The 20261-nt window shown below is 40.9% G+C and overlaps 1 protein-coding gene across 1 annotated transcript in view; it reads right to left on the reverse strand.

The window, feature by feature from the left end:
• The window catches only part of DNER (delta/notch like EGF repeat containing), a 263614-nt gene that overhangs the window by 68322 nt on the left and 175031 nt on the right, over positions 1-20261 (reverse strand). The window contains exon 6 of the mRNA XM_060242264.1: positions 5616-5769. Coding sequence (XP_060098247.1) covers positions 5616-5769 — 154 coding nt within the window. The remainder of the gene's footprint in view (positions 1-5615; positions 5770-20261) is intronic.

Genomic DNA, 20261 nt, shown 5'->3' on the forward strand with positions numbered 1-20261 from the left:
GGTATATGGTGGGAGTTACTTTCCCTCCACTAACTAGGGATGCCAGCCTCCAGGTGGGACCTGGGGATCCTCCAGAATTACAGCTCACATCCAGACTACAGAGATCAATTTTTCTGGAGAAAACTGATGATCTGGGAGGTGGACTCTGTGGCACTGTACCCCACTCAGGTCCCTGTCCTCCCCAGGCTCCACCCCCCAAGCCTCAAGGAGTTTCCCAACCTGGCAAGTGTTGCCTAATCCATATTGAGCCCTACAATGGCTACTTTTTGCAGCTCAGTTACACAACAAAACACAGAGCCTCAGTTGCACATGTGGTTTGGCTTTTAATATCTCTACTTACAATAAAGCACATGCTTCATTTGTCTCTTGATTTCAGATTTATAAGGAAGAATACTGCATATCTGCTGTTGTACACTATGGAAATGTTTTAGACATTTGTAAGTACAGTATCAAAGCAAGGGTTGTGAGGACTAGTTTAAAAATTCTCTGTACAACCCAGGTGTTTGTCAGGACAAGTATTTCAGCAAGTAAATACACTAAATTCAAACTTTCTGTGAGTTTTGCAAAAACCAAGAAATAAACTTATGTCAAGATACACATTTGAAATATACCTTTATTAGTGTCTATCATTTATACATTTTCTTTACTATGTAGCTCATCCAAGGGCATTAGGCTATATATTATCATGTATTTACTATGAATAATCTGTCTAGGTTAAGGCCGAAGCGTCAACAGCATATATTTATATCTATCTAGTCTGTCTAGTCTGTCTGTCTGTCTATCTATCTATCATTGCAATGTTTTTGCTGGTCCCACTGATGGACCTCCTGATGGCACCTGGGTTTGTTTGTTTGTTTGCTACTGTGCGACAGAGTGTTGGAATGGATGGGTCACTGGCCTGATCCAACATGGCTTCTCTTATGTTCTGTCTGTCTGTCTGCCTGCCTGCTGTAGCAATTGAGTGCTCAAGAGATCTTATAATTTCTGAGTTGCAATAACTTTAGAGAAGATGAACTGTAAAACATGTGCAGAGATTCCTATGCTATATTAACACATATTTTCACTGCCCTTTCCCTCTCAATATGCACTCTATCATACTTTCATGCACAGTACGTTCAACTCCATTCCAATATTTTAACATTCAAAATACTGCATTAAAAAAGACATTTAACAGAATTTGGCAAGTTGATGTAAAATGAACAAAGCTCATTCAGCAGTGATGTTGATGCTTGTTAAATGTGATTTGTTTCAAACAGAAATTTGGGGCATCTTTTTCACAGAAAATCATATCTCGGTTTTGACAATTTACTGTTAGCTCTGAGAAAATGAACGTGTTTGTATCTGTAGTGTACACACAATTGTATTAAAAAAAAAACAAGAATCATCATCTCTGAAGCATCAACAAATACTGTCTATTACAAATTAGCATTCTCTCAAGTTAGCATTCTCTCAAATGTAGAAAAACAATTTATCAGTCAACTGCACTATATAGTTGTTTGTTCTCTACTGTTATAAAACAAAGACCTAGATAACAGTCCCCAAAACCTGTCAAAGCAAGACATGTGTCAGAGTGTTTGCATGTGTCTGTGAACCTCCATGAATTGTCATTAACCTAACTACATTATGTACAGTTTTTTGTTGTAATGATTGCTTGGGTAGTGCTTTAAACAAACCCACCACCATATTCAATCCACAACTCACACTGATTATTCTTTAATGCTAACATCTTGTGAAATTCTAATTGCAACAAATGTGATCCCCAGCAGGTTGCATACTATGATGCATGTCCAGAACTGACACAACTAACTTTTCCCATCTTCCCCAAGAAGCCCACAGCACATACTAAGAAGTATCTGCAGAAGGCTAGCAGACCCTCCTGAGCAAATTTCCAAATTAAGGTGGCTGCAATAAGGTGGGAGAATCAGACAAAATCACCCCCATACACATACAGTTGCATTAACAAAGCAAAGCAAACCAGGGAATTGTGCTTGCTCCAGTAGTGGAAGATAGGGAAGGCAGGCAAAATACTTGCAGTTGGTAAGAATGAACACAAAGGTACACAAACACATGAAGATGCCTGATACTGAGTCAGACCACAGGTCTATCAAGGCCAGTACTATCTACTTGGAATGGCAAAAGCTCTTTGTGGTGTCAGGTAGAGAGGTCTTTGACAACACCTGCTTGTCCAATTCTTTTAAATGGGAGATTTAAAAGGACTTGGGACCTTTCATGGCAAAGCAGATGCTCTACCACTGAGTCTTCAGAGGGAAGTCCAAATTTATTTACAAAACTACCTAGAGCACTGTTTCCCATTTGCAGGGTCGGGACCCAGTACCAGGCGACGGAAGCCTCACTATCGGGTCACAAGAAAAGCCAAAGATAGCCCCGCCCCTAGCAAAGCATGACCTCTGCTCTGCTTCCTTCCTTCCACCATCTCTCTGTTGTGCAGAGAAAAGCTAGCCTTGAAGAATGACACAGGCTGCAAAGCCTGAGCTCCGTTTGACTTTTTTCCTTCCCTCATCGCTGTGTTGTGCAGAGAAAAGCTAGCCTTGAAGACTGGGGCTTCCTCAGCCTGAGCTCTGTTTGGCTTCCTTCCTCTGTCTCTGTGTTGTGCAGATAGGAGCTGGGCTGCCTCTCCTTCCTTCTCCCCCTCTCCCAGTGTTTGAGAGAAAAGCTGATGTCCACTGGCACTTTAGATCCATGAAGTGTTCTTCAAGGTAAGAGCTTTCATGTGCCTTGCAGTATGTTCTTTCGGGGAGATTTCTCAGGGAGGCCTGGGCAGCAAAGAAGGGGTGTGTGGTTTTTTTCATCCAGGAGGGGTGGGGAGTGGGCATTCCAGTAGCTTTTTTTTTTTTTTTTTACCAAATGACCCCTGGGCAGAAGTGTTGCTGGCTGGGGTAATCTGATGGTGAGTAAGGCTTTTTTCTCCTTTGTTTCCCCTTCTTTCTTTTTCCCTCTTCAAGGGATGCTCTGTCTGTATTCTTGGTGTTGGGGGTGGGGGGAAGCAACAGTGGGAGGGCTTCTAGTGCCCTGGCCCCAGTGGTGGATATTCTGGTGCTTTTGGGGCATTGTATGAGAGAATTTTGGACTGGATGATTTACTGGCCTGATCCAACATGGCTTCTCCTATGTTCTTTCTTTCCATGTCTTTCTTTTCTTTTCTTTTCTTTTCTTTTCTTTTCTTTTCTTTTCTTTTCTATTCCTTCCATTTCATTCTTTCCCTTTCTTTCTTTCCTTCCATTTTTACTGGATGAAACTTTTCTGTTCATCATACTGTTGTTGCAGACATAGGAACTCTGTCAATGAAAAATTGGCACTCCCAGTTGTAGCCAGCTGGCTTTTCTAGGAGATTTCTGTGTGAGTGAGAGAGGTGTGGGGCAGAAAGAGATTACTGGAAATTACTGCTGTATATCCAGTACCGTTTACTGGAAGTGATGGTACTATGAACTTGGCACCATTTTACTGGTCCTGCTTTTAACAGCTGTCTGACAACAAAATTAAACTCTTCCTGTAGATATTAAAAAGGATGAAAGAAGTTCATTGGCTAAATATCTGCACAACAGGTTGCTTTTAAAGACATGGGAAACACAGCCAGTAAAAAGCTGCAAGTCCCTCATAAATATCCTTTTTGGGATAACTGCAGAAAAGCTTGTATAAACTTTATGTAATTTGAAATGAATTCATTAAATGCAGTACAATTCTCTGCTACATTTCACAGCAATTTCCCAGTGTTTCAGTCAAGGAAAAGTATGAAAAATAGCTGTTAAAAGATTTTCTTGAAACCAAGCAAGCTTGGTTGTAGCCTGAAGAGTTCCAGTAGTAGCAGCTGAAGGAAGGGCCTACTAAATGTGTCAGCATATTTTGAGGTACAGCAGCTGCCAGGTCCCAGTGTGGGTAGTACACAGCGCTGGCATTCCTGATGGCAATGGCAACAGCACTTCCAACTGCACACACTGGACAGTGCTGTTGAGGAAGAGGTCCGCATGTAGTGCAGGCAATTGAACATGGGCATTAGGAGTGCTTGCAAGCTGGAGAAGAACACACAGATAGGTGCATGCAAGTGTGAGGGTGGAAAGAGAGGACCCTGGGAAGGTTGCAGACCACCCACATTCCACTCCCATTTTGGCTCAGCATGAGTTTCAGAGAGATTTTTCTGAACACGAAGTTACGTCAGAAGAGGCAGATTTGGGGGAGTGCCCTGGAAGTGACATCACAGGAAAAGGTGGAGTTTTGGTTTTGGTGGAGTTTTGGTTCAGTGTGCCCTGAAAGTGACATCACTTAGCCCTTGACCTGGAAGTGACACCACAGGAAATGACATAATTCCTGTCTTCCAGCTCCACCCCCAAAGTCTCCTGGCTCCACCCCTGAATTTTAGTGGGCCACAAAGGAGAAGTGTAAAAATAACTGGGCCACGGGTAACAAAAGTTTGGGAAACCCTGACCTAGAGGAAATCCAAATACTAGTTTAAACTAAGTGGAGATCATTGCCATTTTTTCCAACTTTAGACAATATTAGGATTCTTTCCATGAGGCTTCATTCATGATGATCTTGGTGGTACAGCTCATTCAAGGCATTCTGTTCCAAGTTCAGTTACAGACTACTTTATCTTTTTAAACCTACATTGCAGCTAATAGAAGTTAAAACATTACTTAACTTTATTGCATATCTTTCTTGCCAAGGAAGTACCTGGATGCATTTGCATAGTTATATTAAATATTATAAATGAAGATACGTGCACACAGAGAGGCCACACCTTCCTTCCTTCAGTGCTTAGCTATTATTTAAATCTGAAGACAAATAATTTAATGTTTCAACATAAAAAGTGTTTTTTATGTTGATAGAAGGGATTGAAAAGCAGGATCAGACATAATGGACAAGGACATCCTTGCCCATAAATGGCAATTCCACACTTCCACTTGATTTCATTGAACTTCTCAAGTGCCTGTTCTTTCTGGTTCAGCGTGGTCAGGAGAGTTCAACAGTCTTCTTCAGTAATTCTCAGAACTGCTTTTCTCCCAACATAGAGAGGCAACTACGAGGCACTTTTCCGTTAGCGCTGCTGCACTGACATATATGTGGCATGTTCAGAATGGCCTCTGTACTGAGCAGTACCCTCTTCTTCCACCTATCCAGACCTGTTCTATCCTTCATCCTTGTGTGCTAATCTCTGCCTGTCTTCATCTGTACTCACATCCTGCTTTGTGGATAGCCTTTATTTGTATTTTCTTATAATATCATACAGTGTAAACCCATGCCTAGGAATCAAAGCAGAATTTCAGGGCTTTATCCCTCCCTCCCTCCCTCTGTTGTATGAAAAAGCCCAAACATCTCCTGTGTGCTAAATAATAATAATAATAATAATAAAAATCCTTAAGATGCTGCAGGAGGAGGTAGGATGTGACCTTGTACCCACTCTGCTACCCATTGATCAAAATGCTCACGAGGACAAGTCTTTATCAAAAACTATGACCGATGATCGTCATAGACATACATACTTTGTTCCTTTATTAGGTCTCTCTTCTTCAGTCTCAAAAAAGCAGGAAAATATTGCGCAAAGTGGCTTAGATAATTAGTTCAAAACCAAAAGCATTATTCAAAACACAACATAAAACTTACCAGTGAGGCAAGTACAGGTGAAATTGTTGCCATTGTGTTTTTCTGTTACATCTGTGCATGTTCCATTGTTCTGGCAGGGACTACTTTGACAGGCATCAAATTCTTCACAGAAAGCACCCCAGTATTGATCTTCGCAGTCACAGAAAAAAGTTGCCTAAAACAAGCACATACCACCTTGTTATGAAATGCCAAAGCTTCTTTCTAAGCCCTGATCTTTACCAAGAAGAGAGGTTTCACTATTCTTTATAGCTAGGGAAAGAGAATACTTAGAATAAATAGCAATTTTTTAAAAAGAGTAAAATAGGGGAAGAAATCCTTAAACTAAAATGTGTTTTCTACTAATTTAGCCTAAAATGTGCTTTTCAGTAGACCGTCTCAGGTTGATTTTAAAAACCTACTTTTGATATTCTTACAATAACAAACATTTTAAACATATTTTGAAAGAGCAATATTTTTTAAAAAAAGAAACTCCAGTAGTAATTGGGACCATAATTAAACCATGCATCCTGATTCTTTGCATTTTCCCTTAGATTTAATCCCTGCTAAATTCAATTGTTAATCCCCACTAAATTTAATTCTAAGAAAGTAGGGATAAGACTGTAGTCCAAGTTAATGATCTTTTTGATGGTAGAAAGCCACCAGAGGGTTCTATTTCAACATAAAGTACATCACACCAAACATTTTCTGTTTATGCTTTGTTTCTTCTTAAGAATGAGAGAAAGAAATAGATATACAGATATCATTAAAATATTATAGTTAGGTATATTTGAAGGTTGAACATAAGGTGGATCCTAAATCAGAAACACTATTGCTCTAAGTGAACAAAGGGGGAGGTTATTAATGCTTGCTAAATATAGCTGATCCAAAGTACTAATCCAGTGAATAATCCTTTGGTTGACACTGAAGACAAATTAGCTAGTAGTAACCCATCAACTGGAAAGGAAATAGGCTGCAGTTTTCTTTCCATATAAAATTAGTATGATGTGGAAGCCTGTGCCAAATTCCACACAAAGCTGCTCAGACCTGTATATGCCTCCCAATGTACCTCCTCACTGCCCCAGTGCAACTCACATATACCATTCTTAACAATTTTATGGGAAGTTTCACAATGACTCTCAAGGTTTTCAATACACCATGATCCCAATCAAAAATACAAATGCACAATGCTTCCAAAAGAGTTGTTTCCTCAGTTACCCTTTAAAAAGCATTTCTTTCAAAGAAAAAATTTTAAATTAAATTTTGAGCCACAAACAAAAAGAAATAGAGCAAGCCATTCACCTGCTCTTCTCCACACCCTGAAGCAATCTGAAGAGGGGCTACAATTCAAAATAACACTTGTGGAAGAATGCCTTCCACTCTAGAGATTACAATAATTATCATCATCATCATCATCATCATCACATTTTATTTATATCCCGCCCTCCCCGCCGAAGCAGGCTCAGGGCGGCTAACAACAGAATTCAATACATACATTGTGCAATATTTAACAATATTAAACTACAGTTGATTAAAATCTATTAAAATTCTAAAAACAATAAAATTAATATTAATATGTTGGTGCTATTATACAGATGGTGAGTTTACTTAGCAGTTTTAGTCGGTGAAGGCCATTTGAAAAAGGATGGTCTTGCAGGCCCTGCGGAACTGTTCAAAGTCCCGCAGGGCCCACATTTCTTCTGGAAGCTGATTCCATAGCTGTGGAGCCATAACAGAGAAAGCCCGGGTGCGGGTTCTCTGGAGTTTTATCTCTTTTGGCCCGGGAATAGTCAGCAGGTTCTTCCCTGCTGACCTCAATGCTCTCTGGGGTTCGTACGGGGAGAGACAGTCCCTAAGGTAGGCAGGTCCTCGGCCATATAGGGCTTTAAAGGTAATAACCAGCACTTTGTAACGAATCCGGTATGTAACTGGTAGCCAGTGCAGTTCACGCAGCCCCGGCTGTATGTGCTCCCACTTTGGGAGCCCCAACAACAGTCTGGCAGCCACGTTCTGAACTAGCTGCAGCTTCCGGGTTCGGCACAGAGGCAGCCCCATGTAGAGGGCATTACAGTAATCTAGTCTCAAGGTGACCGTTGTGTGGATCACTGTTGCCAGGTCCTGACGCTCTAGGAAGGGAGCCAACTGCCTTGCCGGCCTCAGATGAAAAAAGGCTGACTTGGCAGTGGCTGCTATCTGGGCCTCCATTGATAATGAAGGCTCCAGTAGAACCCCCAGGCTTCTGACTTGGTGTGCCAGTTTCAATGGTGCCTCGTCAAAGACTGGGAGAGATTTTTCCCCTCCCAGAGCGCCCCAACCCAAGCAAAGGACCTCTGTTTTCCCTGGATTCAGTTTCAGCCCACTCAGCCTCAACCAAGTTGCCACGGCCTGCAGTGCCAGGTCCAGATTCTCTGGGATGCAGCCAGGCCGGCCATCCATTAGCAGATAGAGCTGGGTGTCATCTGCATACTGGTGACACCTAAGCCCATACCTCCTGGCAATCCGTGCAAGGGGGCGCATATAGATATTAAATAGCATCGGCGAGAGGACTGCTCCCTGAGGCACCCCACAAGGTAATGTGCGTCTCTGGGAGAGCTTACCCCCGATTGCCACCCTTTGTCCCCGATCCTTGAGGAAGGAGGAAAGCCATTGTAGGGCCAACCTCCTAACCCCAACATTGGTGAGGCGGCGGGTCAGTAGCCAATGGTCGACCGTGTCGAACGCGGCCGGCAGGTCTAACAGCATCAGCACCGCCACACCACCTCGATCCAGATGCCTCTGGAGGTCATCTGCCAAGGCGACCAGCACTGTCTCCGTCCCATGGCCTGGGCGAAAGCCGGACTGGCAAGGGTCTAAGGGTCTAATTATGTCTGCACTCTGCCTATGGACAGGACCCTTGCTGCAAGTCAGCATCTGGCAAGAGGAAAAAGTACAGGGAATGAGTAATTGATTCCAAAGCAGACGGCACTTTAGTACTTAGAGATGTAAATAGCTCTGGTTGGAGCAAGACAAAAAAGGTTTACTAACTAACCACACATCTAGATTGCCACACCTAACAAAGATGTGGATAAAGCCAGAGGGCTAGATAGCATTTTCTTCCTTTTGGGTCAGGAAGATTCAGAATGACCCCATGGGGGATGGATTCAGAAGGGTTGCCGTGTTGGTCTGAAGCAGCAGAACAAAGTTTGAGTCTGGTGGCTGTAGAATTCAGATGAAGAAGAGTGTGAGCACATGGACGCTTATATTCAGAATAGAATTTTAATGGTTTTAAAGGTGCCACTTAACTCAAACTTTTTTCTCTCATAATGGTAGAATATAAATTATCTGAATACAGTTTCTTATGCTTGATCTCTTAACTTTTGGTCTTTTGTCCCTGTGTTCTAAAGCAGAGGTGTCAAATGTCCAGTCCACAGGACAGAACTGGTCCACTCAGGGCTTTAATCAGCTCTGTGGCTCTATTCTCTCCCCTCCTTCTCCTCCTGTCCTCCCCCTTTCAAGATCTAAGGCTGCTTGAACTTCCCAGCTCCTTCTGAAGCTGGCTGCAGCAAAGCTCTTCAGGGCTTGCAAATCTGAAAAGAAAATGCGGAATAGATTTTCCGTGACAGTCTCAACACTCAGATAGATAGAGACCATTCTATGTTTTCCTTGCAGTTTTGTCTGTGCTGCAATGTGTTTCAATGGAGTAGAGTTCAGTGTCACTTTCCAGCATTCTTATGGCTAGCTGTTGCTTCCTGGAGTTGTGTTGATGCTTTGAGTTAGCTTGTCTCTGCTGAATGGACCAGAGAACTGGTGCCTAGTGAGTACTCTAACCTGGGAACCAAAGGGGGATATTGCATTGGAGCAAGGCTTTTTTTGTAGCAGGAACTCCTTTGCATATTAGGCTACACCACCACCACCACCCCCGATGTAGCCAATCCTGCTGGAACTTACAGGGTTCTTAGTACAGTGTAAGCTCCAGGAGGATTGGCTACATCAGGGATGTGTGGCCTAATATGCAAAGACATTCCTGCTACAAAAAAAGCCCTGCATTGGAGAGCCACTGCCAATCTGAGTAGAGGGGGGTGGGTGTGAGGGGAGAGAAGCTTGCAATGTCCAGCCCCTGTTTTCCCAGGCTTAGAGAGCATTTTATATTTTTAGTTTCTGTTGTTTTCCTTGTGTTTTTTCTTGATGTTTTATTTTAACAATTGCATTACCAAATCCCACTATTCCTCCATCTTTCCATTTTAAACAAAATATTGCAAGAGTTTTAAGCGTGTTTGTATTTTAAGTAAAAAATACTTTAATTGTGTTTGTGTACTTTATAAAGTTTATATCTCTGCCACCTGGCATTCCATTTTATGACACACATGGCCTGGCCTCCAAAGTCTCATTTATGTCAGATCTGGCTCTCCTAACAAATGAGTTCAACACCCCTGTTCTAAAGGATTACACCTTTATAATGGGACTCCATCTTGGTCACATGCTGACGGACAATGGGGAGAAGTCCCAAATTTTGAGAACTAATGCAATGAAGGATTTTAAATCCTGCAACTACAGAGTTATTAGCTTATCCTGATTCTACAGCGTTTAGGATACATACAGAGCACTATGTGTTTGCACCATTTCTTTTTAGCCTTGATCAGCCCGATGTTTATACAGCCCATGTGTACTTTTTAGTTAAATGTTCTTATATTCTGAGCCCTGATCTGTGTAGCAACACCACACCTAATTTGGTCTTGCTTTCCAACAAGCAATAAAGGGGGGGGGGGGGACCAGTTAAGATAGTGTCTGAAGTGTGATAGTGTCCCTATGCCAGCAAATACAAGTGAAGTGGGAGATGTGACTAAGATGCAGAGCCTTGAAACAGCTAGGAAGTGCTACAAGTACTAACCTTTTTAGCAGGAAATATGCTTTCCATATTAGTTGGTAGCCATTAAAATACACAGAGAGAAGTTGGTTTGCCAGGAGTGAGGGAAAGAAACTCCTTGTGGGGGCAGGAGAGACCAGAGATAGTCACAGTTCTTTGTGAGCTCGTAGACGTTCAGAAATTTGCAAGATTGTTTCCTAACACTAATCTCATATAATGTATATACTCTTAAAAATCTTTAGAAAGGAATTTTTTTTTCTAGCTAGTGGACTATTTTAAATGCAGTGCATGATGCCTACTCTTTGGTACCATGGTGATCATTTAAAACTCCTAGAAATATAGAGAAAAGTTTACACAACATCTTTTTTGTTGTCCTAGAAACTGCAGTAATAAAAGTTGCTCTGTTCTGTAGTATCTTAATCAAATTTTCTATAACCCAAAAGCTAAACATGCAGATGTAGCTTGTTAGACCACAAGCCTTGCTACCAAAAAAATACAACATGGATTTATTGTATTTTGGAATGATAGTATTGTTTATAGGTTATTTGCTGTCAAAATAATTTGCATCAGCAAGACAGGCTGACAGATAGGGTGACCAATCCACCCAAAGATTTCTCACTCAAAGGAACATGGCTTCTTTGCAGATAACACTCTCGGAACATATTTCCAATCATGTAAAGAAGGCTTTCATCCCCATTTCTTGCCGTTTACTCTTCAAAACTAGCAACAACAAACTTATTTTCCTGTTTTGATTATATTTCTCCTTTCCTTTCTTCTTAGAGGTTTCATGTTTTCCACCTCTATCAAACGAGAAGTGTTTATCTTCTGCTGCTCTACATATTAGAAAGCCTCTAATTGGCTAAAATGCAAATCAATGAATAATGTTTCCTCCAATGTTTCATTAAGGCATACTTCAAAGACAGAAAGCAGTGGATAAACCTTTCTGCGAGTACCTAAAATATACTAAATGCTAAACATTTTTGCCTCAAGGGAAAAAAGGAGTCTCATTACACTACATTGAATCAGAGTTGGCAGGGACCTCCAGGATCATCCAGTCCAACCCCAACATGACAACCAGTCCAACATGACATTTTAAGAGTCTATCAGCTTTACAGGCTCCAACAAGGCTTAGAGGAGCTATAATATTATGCTGCATTCCCTCCACCACCTGAAGGGGTAGCATGCTTGGTGCATGCAGAGGCCACAGGAAGGCACTTAACCAAAATCCTGAGTCAGGCCTACAAGACAGCTTCCTAGAGATTTGTACCAGTATTATGTAGAAGCAATCTCAGTTAACTATAAATTCTGCTATATTTAAGTGAAATCAATGAATATATGTGGCTAGCCCAGTGTGTTTACCAGAACTTGCTCACAGGAAAGTGTGTGCACAATTACAGCCTTAGGTGGCCCAAGTGTCACTGATTCCAATAGGTCTTTAATTCACCTAACTGGGTACAAGGTTATGATGAGTGAGTTCATGTCTGAGAACTGGCTAGGATTTGCTGGAAACAATTCACTCTCCCATCCAGTTAGTCACTTGAGCTCCCCGCCCCTTTCCTTGTTTCTATCAAGCATAGGAACTCATTCTAATTAAAGCTAAGGATTTTGAGAAATATCAATTACAGCATTACAAAGAGGGCAACAAAAATCAGTACATCAATCTCACTTAAAATGTGAACCAATAATGCACTCAGCAAGGATAGGGTTTATGTCACGAAATGATGCATGGCAACAATATACTATAAACTGTGCAGAACAATTTATTTAAAAAATATATTGACAATGAGGCATGTCTCAACATTTCCAGCATAAAATTTCAGACAGATAATAGCACTCTAACAAGTTATTATGCAGAGATTAGTGGGTACCATAAGCAATTATTAGGTATGCCATTGTCATTTTTCTCACATCCAGAGTTACATTTTTAGTGGCATGTACTCATTTATCTGAACACAGAATGAAGACGACAACACACTGAAATAACCTTTGTTTAAATGCTGCCTTTAAAAATTCCAGGAAATAATCATATAACTTTTAAAAGACCTTTTTACTTATTGTTTTTCTTCATAAGGGTTAAAACTAACATGACATTTTAAGTGTGGTGGAAGAAGATTGTGTGTTTAAACCACATTTCCCTTCTTCTTTATCCCTCTTCTTGCAGCAAAGAAATGGGTGATTGAATACATGTACATCATTAACTGAATTGACAGTAGCTCACTGTTACTGAAAGTTCAAAATTTCAAGCTTTTGCTATATGTTTCTAATTCTAGGGGTTGGATCCAAAGTCTTCTGAGTGGAGCAAACCTTGTGTGATGGAATTCCCTTTTCCCAGCAGTCAATTAATATGCTGCAATTCCACTCCTGAGGACCTTATTATCAGAGAGAATTACATGTGTGACTTTTACAAGTTCACCTCCCAACATCAAGGCAAGAGATCCGAAGTCTATGTAATCACAAACACAATCTTGGAGGTAACCTTGGAACTGTGGAGGTAAGAGAACGATGGCAACCCGGAACTGAACTAGATATGATCTTTATTGGCAGAAAAAAGAAGCATGAGAAAGGCAAGCACAGAAAACACAATGAAGTGTACCAAGATTTGAGGAATACACTTAGGGGCTGATAAACCCTTCACTTATACAGCACAGAACACTGGGGAATAAGAAATCAATAGCCAATGCAAATGATTCTTAATGGAAGCTATTCCACTTACACAATATATGCTTTCCCTTAGCTAGACAAGGAATGCAGCCTGGAATTGAGGGGATTCATGTGTGATGTCCCAATAAGGGTCAAGAATGCAAATTCCTTCAAGCAGAACCGAAGGGATAGAGAGTAGGTGGAATGAAGTTTGAGGAAGGCTGGATGTTGGGAGGCCAGAGAGGAAGGAAGAGAGGCAGCATGGAGACCTATATTTCCAAAGACTAATGACCAATATTTCCAAAACAATAAGGCATTGGACCAGTTCCAGTAATTTACTCAGTAGCTAAAGGACAAGTCAGGAATGCAGACAATCATGACAAGTACCCAGCCATAGATCTAACTCAATTTACCTAAGGAAACATTTTTGATATTTTCCATGCACAAAAGGGGGGAGGGGGAAATCCCTCTGCCATGTAGACACAGCAGGTGTATCCTTTTCAGGCTGGCTCATCCTCAAATGATTGCATTTTTATTATTCTTACATTCTGATGCCAACACTACTTCCTCATGCAAGACAAAAAGGTATAAAGAATTACCCTTCAGTCCCATTTTTGTAGGCTGTTTTAGATTCTCTCCGATCTCAACTCTAATCTCAGCTCTTTGCTCAACAGACCTGGGGCTGTGGTGACCTCCCCTGCCTCATCAGTTTCTGCTTCTGAAGCAACTTCTTCACCACTAAGCAGGACCCCTCTCTTCTTCTCCCACTTCTAGAACAGGCTTGTATGTTTCCTTATCTTTTATAGGTTCATTACCCCTTTGTAGATAGGTAAAGGTTTTTGTGCTTTATTTGCTGCTTTGTGCCCCCCCCCCCAAAAAAAATTCTGTAGCTCTCATTTTCTGCAGCTCTCAATTCTGTAGCTCTCATTTTCATAGTTTGGTTTCTATCCTTTTTATAAATAAAACCCCCTTCTGTTTGAGTCCCCCCATCATTTTTCTAAGTATTAATCTGAAACCTAGGTATGCACAGGCTAGGGTTACCAAGTCCAATTCAAGAAATATCTGGGGACTTTGGAGCGGAGCCAGGAGACTTTGGGGGTGGAGCCAGGAGACATTGGGGTGGAGCCAGGAACAAGGATGTGACAAGCATAATTGAACTCCAAGGGAGTTCTGGCCATCACATTTAAAGGGACAGCACACCTTTTAAAATGCCTTTCTTCCATAGGAAATAATGAAGGATAGGGACACCATATTTGGGGCTCATAGAATTGGACCCCCTGGTCAATCGTTTTGAAACTTGGGTGGGTGTATTTTGGGGAGAGGCACTAGATGCTATACTAAAAATTTGGTGCCTCTACCTCAAAACTTAGCCCCCCCCCCCCAGAGCCCCCAATACCCGCAAAACAATTCCCCATTATTCCCTATGGGAATCGTTCTCCATAGCGAATAATAGAGTGCCCAGTAGACATTTCCCTCCCCCCCATGCTTTCTAAAGCAGGGCAGGGCCTCCAAACCAGGGAATCCCTGCCCCCTCCCTCTCAACACACACACAAATACTTACTGGGTCTTGTTCCTGCAGAACTTTACTTGATCTGAAAATGAAAACAAAACAAAGGGAGGGGCCGTTCTCCAAAGCCCTTCTGTTTCCTGCTTCCTGCTCAGCCTTAAAGGCACATGTTTTAAAAATGGACCTGCAGGAGCTCTAAAACTACATGGTGACTGTGGAGGCAGTGGCTTCCCCTGCCGGCCAGCTGGCTGGGGGTGGGGAGAAGCCTGTAAAAACGGGGGATCCACTGCTGGGACCTGGGGATTGGGAAGCCTAACACAGGCTAAGATTCCAACAACTGAAGTATCCAAAATACATGTGTTTATTGTGGTCAGCCTTTAGGCTTCCCAATCCCCATGTCTCAGCAGGGGATCCCTCGGTTTTACAGCCCCGCCCCCACAACCACCACTTACCTCTAGATCTCCGGCAGGTTTAGAAACCTGCAAACTGGTCCCCTTTCAAAATGCTTGTGTGTGTGTGTGTGCCTTTAAAGTTGAGCAGGAAGCAGGAACTACTTCATGGGGAAGGGTCAGTAGCAGAAGCTCTTCAAAGCACAGCCCCTCCATTTGTTTTGCTTTTGTTTTAGAGCAAGTAAGTGAGTGTGTGTGTGTGAGAGAGAAAGCAGCATAGCTAGGACTGCCAACCCCCGGGTGGGGGCAGGGGATCCCCTGGTTTGAAGACCCTCCCCCCCTTCAGGGTCATCAGAAAGTGGGGGGAAGAGAGGGAAATGTCTGCTGGGAATTCTATTATTCCATATGGAGTATTATTCCCATAGGAAATAATGGAGAATTGATCCTCGGGTATCTGGGGCTCTGAGGGGGCTGTTTTTTTTAGATAGAGGCACCATATTTTCAGTATAGCATCCAGTGCTTCTCCCCAAAATACTCCCCAAGTTTCAAAAAGATTGGACCAGGGGGTCCAATTCTATGAGCCCCAAAAGAAAGTGCCCCTATCCATTATTTCCTATGGAAGGATGGCATTTTAAAAGATGTGCTGTCCCTTTAAATGTGATGGCAAGAACTCCCTTGGAGTTCAATGAAGCTTGTCACACCCTTGCTCCTGGCTCCACCCCCAAAGTCCCCATATATTTCTTGAATTGGACTTGGCAACCCTATCAGCCTTTGCTCATTATGGCCCTGACCCATGTAGACCTATTTGGGTACTAAAAGCACCATGCCCTGTTGATTACTGAAAGCTTATACCCAGGAAATCTTGCTGGTCTTTAAGGAGCTACTGAGGACAAACCTTGTAATTCCCAATCTTTCTTCATGTGGTCTACTTTTCTGGACCCTTTCTAGATTATTATTTGAACTACCATGTGGTTTCCCTGTTGACATCCTTGACAAGCAACCCATCCTGGGACTTCTCAGGATACAAGCTTTATCAAGTATATATAAATCTGAGGTCCATGTAGACCTTTGGACTCTGAAATACTATAAGCTTAACTAGATAGCATCCGAAAACAGAATAGGATAGGTAAAATCTCTCTCCAATTTTCTTCCTATCCTTTCTGTTTTCATTCCCCCTCCCCTCACTTCCTCTTTAAGAATTTCAGCATGGCTGCTTTCACACATCCTTGGATAATTCACTCAATGCATTCCCCCTCAAATTCATCCCCATTGAATTCAGCCCAGTCTCCCATTCTTAAGCTCCTGAACTCTATTCTTTGCCTTCACTCACAGTTTACTTAGTAATAGAAGCAGAAATAACCAGAAGGCCTCTTTGAGATGCCTGCATTCTACCCTTACATATATATGCAGTATCCCAACAGCTCTGGAAAATGAATGAATAAAATAAATTGAATGAATACATAAAACCACATGTCCTAGGAACTGTGCAGATCAGAACCTCAGTTGACAATATCAGGTAAATAGTATTTAAGTAATAATGCAGACAAGCACTATGAGTTTTTTACATTCTGAACTGGGAAACAATAAGCTTCAGTGACATCAATAACACCTTCATATGGTATACTGCCAACATTCTTAATTATTTTTCTTTCATATTTTCAACCTTAAACCCAAAAGCCATACTATATGAATGCAATTGCACAGATGCCTTTGTGATTTAGCTGGTACAATATGAACAGCAACAACACCCTCCCTCCAAAAAGAAGTATGGAGAAAAGAATTACTTTGACTGTTTCTTTCACCCTTCCAATGGTTTCTTAGCACAGGAGGCCTAAAAATCATGTTACTGTTCCTTGATTTAAAAATGTCCACAGTTTTTATGGAATCACAAAGCAAGATGAGGAAATAGTGTATTTTTTGCCCTCTTATCTTTATTGTTCAATGTTATCAATATTCCTCTCATTACTGCCTTATAGGCATCCTACACCGTCTGGAATTCAATATCTTCTTTGTCGTTTACTTGGAAGAAAGCTTTGGTCTCATTTTCTAGATATGTCACTATTTCTTTATTCTGTAATAAATCCTCATTTAATCTCCATCTTCTTGATTTTTTCAACGAATTTGTAATCCACATTATTGGGTTATGATCAGCTCCTATTTTAGGCAAAATCTCAATTTTCTTTGTTACAAGGCCCATATCTTTAGTGCCCCACAACATGTCAATTCTAGAGAAAGAATTATGTCTTGCTGAAAAAAAGATATAGTCCCTTACTTCAGGATTAAATTTCCTCCATATATCTTCCAGATTTTCTTGTTTAACCAATTCAAAAAAAGATTTTGGCAATTTTCCTTCTTTATTATTTTTTTTGTCCAGATCTATCCAATACATTCTGAATTGTTCCATTAAAGTCCCCCATTATCAAAACTTGATCATATGTCAATTCATGAAGTTGTTGTGTAATATCTTTAAAAAAAACATCCTTCACCCCACTTGGTGCATACAGTCTCAATAACAACGTTTTTTTCCATTCAACATTATTTCTACTGCTACAAATCTTCCATTTTTATCTTTAAGTACTAATTTCGGATCCAATTGCTGTTTAACATAAAAAATCACTCCCCTTTTCTTTTGCTCAGCCAAGGAATGAAATTCTAATCCCAATTGTTTAGTCCATAAAAAATTATAATCCTTTTGTTTGATATGTACTTCTTGTAGACAAACTATATTACAATTTTGCTTTTTAATCCAATGAAATGTTGCCCTTCTTTTTTGCGGTGAATTTAGTCCATTTACATTCCAAGATAATAATCTGTAATCCATCATGGTGCAAATTTTTTATGTTCTTCATAAAATCTACACAGTTCCTGTTCATTTGTAATTGTAATTCTTTTTCCCTTAAGTTCAAAGCTCAAACCTTCAGGTATTATCCATCTATACCTCATTTCATTGTCCCGTAATTTCTCTGTTAGTTTTTTGTATGTTCTTCTGTCATTTATCACTTGCCTTGGTAACTCCTTCATGATTCTTACTCTACTGCCTCCCACTATCACTGTCTTTTCAAAAATTTTGTTCATGATCTTTCCCACCATTTCCTTTGTCATATATCTTATGACCACATCTCTTGGTAGATTATTTTTTTGGCATAGAATGCGTTCACTCTGTACATATAGTCATACATATTTTTAGTCTCTTCAGGATCTTCCTCCAAAAATTCTGCAATTATCTTTATTATATATTCTTTCAAGTCACTTTCTTCCTTTTCAGGTACTCCTCTCAGACATATCTGAGTCTCTATTAATTTGCAGTCATGGATTGCCACTTTTTCTTGTATTTTCAACAAGGTGGAATCATGTACTTTCATTCTCCCTTCTACCTCCTGCACTTTCTTAGATGTTTCCTCAGTCTCATTTCTGAGATCTTCAATATCTTTTTTAATCTCTTCTATGATTTCTTTCTTAGAGGCAGTTATCATCTCTTTCATACCTTTCATCATTCTAGCCTCCATGGCCTCTAATTGTTCTTGCATTTTCTCCAGAGAACTAGCCCTTGTACGGGTTTGCTTATGCTCTGACATTTAAAAACACTGAAAATTTTGTTCTCACCAATTTAAAATTTAACTATCAGGTTCAAAAGATTAGAGCTTGCTTTTCCAACAAGCCTAATTTTGCCATCCTCAGAGCCTCCTTAAGTTTTTATTTCTTTCAAAACGGCAGTCACGACTTTCTACTTTTCTTTAAAAAAATTTCTTTTTTCCTTTAGAAGCTTCTAAAGTCTATAATTAACAATAATGTCCAATAGTATTTATCTTTTCATCACCATCTCAATTATTTCCAACAATTTTTAATGTCCCGAACACCTTAAAATATTATTTTAATTTTGACCTCCTTGTAATGGCCGCTGATGTTTTTCTATGGTATTATAATCCTAGAGTAGGCTTTTCATCTAATGCTTCCTGCTTTACTTGCCACCAAATCCCGTTTTCACTGGTAAAGAGATCTCAAGATACTTGACATACTTCCTGTGTTGACTGTATTTGCTGCAGGTCTGTGACGATGGTGCTCTTTTTTCAAAATTGCAAGTAGACCAAACAATAAATTCCTTCTCACTTTTTAGCACTGTCCTTTAAATTTAAAAAGTCCAAATTTCACCTCTTCATCCCATCTTCTTTCACGCTTTCTAGATTTCCATTTCCCACCTTCTGAATTTATTCTGTTTAACTTTAAATAGTCCCGGAATGAAAGATAGTAATCTGTACCTTTTCTGCAAGTTATCCAGATCCACACCAGTCTTGTATAGCTTTAGATGTTTAATAATGTCCAAGAAGGTTAGGATTCTGTCGAGCTTATGTCAAATAAATGACTCTGTAAACTTCTGCAAATGATGAAAATGCAACTCTTCTCCAGAGACCCTCAAAGGACCCCCCCCCCCCCGGGATTCCCTTTTAGCCAAGGTAAACCTCCTCAAAGTTTTCTGTGCATATCTTGGACTAATCTCTGACTGAGAAACGTAGGCAGTAGGCATTAGTTTGCCTTCACTACCCCGAAGAGAAGTTTCAGCCTGCTCCCTTAATGAGAAGCAGCTCAGCTCGGCATTTTCCTACTCCGCAAGTCCGCACATTCAATATATGATTTTTAGTAGCTGATTGCAGCATCTGTAGGAAAATTACTGAGCCATTTCTGGGCATCTCTCATCTCAGGTGAAGAAAAAGTGGCAAAAAGATCTCATGCCTAATTAAGCTTGAATATCCCACAAGCTGGCTGATTAAACTTCACCCTTTAGAAGGGCTTCACTTCATATTTTCCTGGCTTAAATTCCAGACCTGCAAATAACTGACTAGAGGATATGAAAAAACAGATTTGTTGAGGAAATAATTAAGGGAAAAGGCAAAGAAAAACATGCCTAAAGAATAAATGTTCAGCATAAATTGAATACTTATGATTTAACTGGATTGTGGGAAAATGGGACTTGGAAGCTTCCATCTCTGTGCACATGGGAGGGAGAAAATTATGCAGCCATTCTGTGTCCCTGGCACAGTCAGGCTTCCCTTTCCTCATCACAATTACAATTCTCTCCCCCCTCCAAACACTACCAACTAGTCAGGGCCAAACCCCTTGAGGGCAGGACCGGATCTATATATTGAGGGGGGCAAAATTAAAAAATGACCCCCCCATATGGGCCATTCTATCTTATAGTCCCATAGAATACAATGGACTCCATACCCAATTTGGCGCCCCCCCGTCAGCACCCGGGGCAAGCACCCCTTCTGCCCCCCCACCCTAGATCTGCCCTG

The sequence above is a fragment of the Heteronotia binoei genome, chromosome 6 (assembly GCF_032191835.1).
Source record: "Heteronotia binoei isolate CCM8104 ecotype False Entrance Well chromosome 6, APGP_CSIRO_Hbin_v1, whole genome shotgun sequence".
NCBI lineage: Eukaryota > Metazoa > Chordata > Lepidosauria > Squamata > Gekkonidae > Heteronotia > Heteronotia binoei.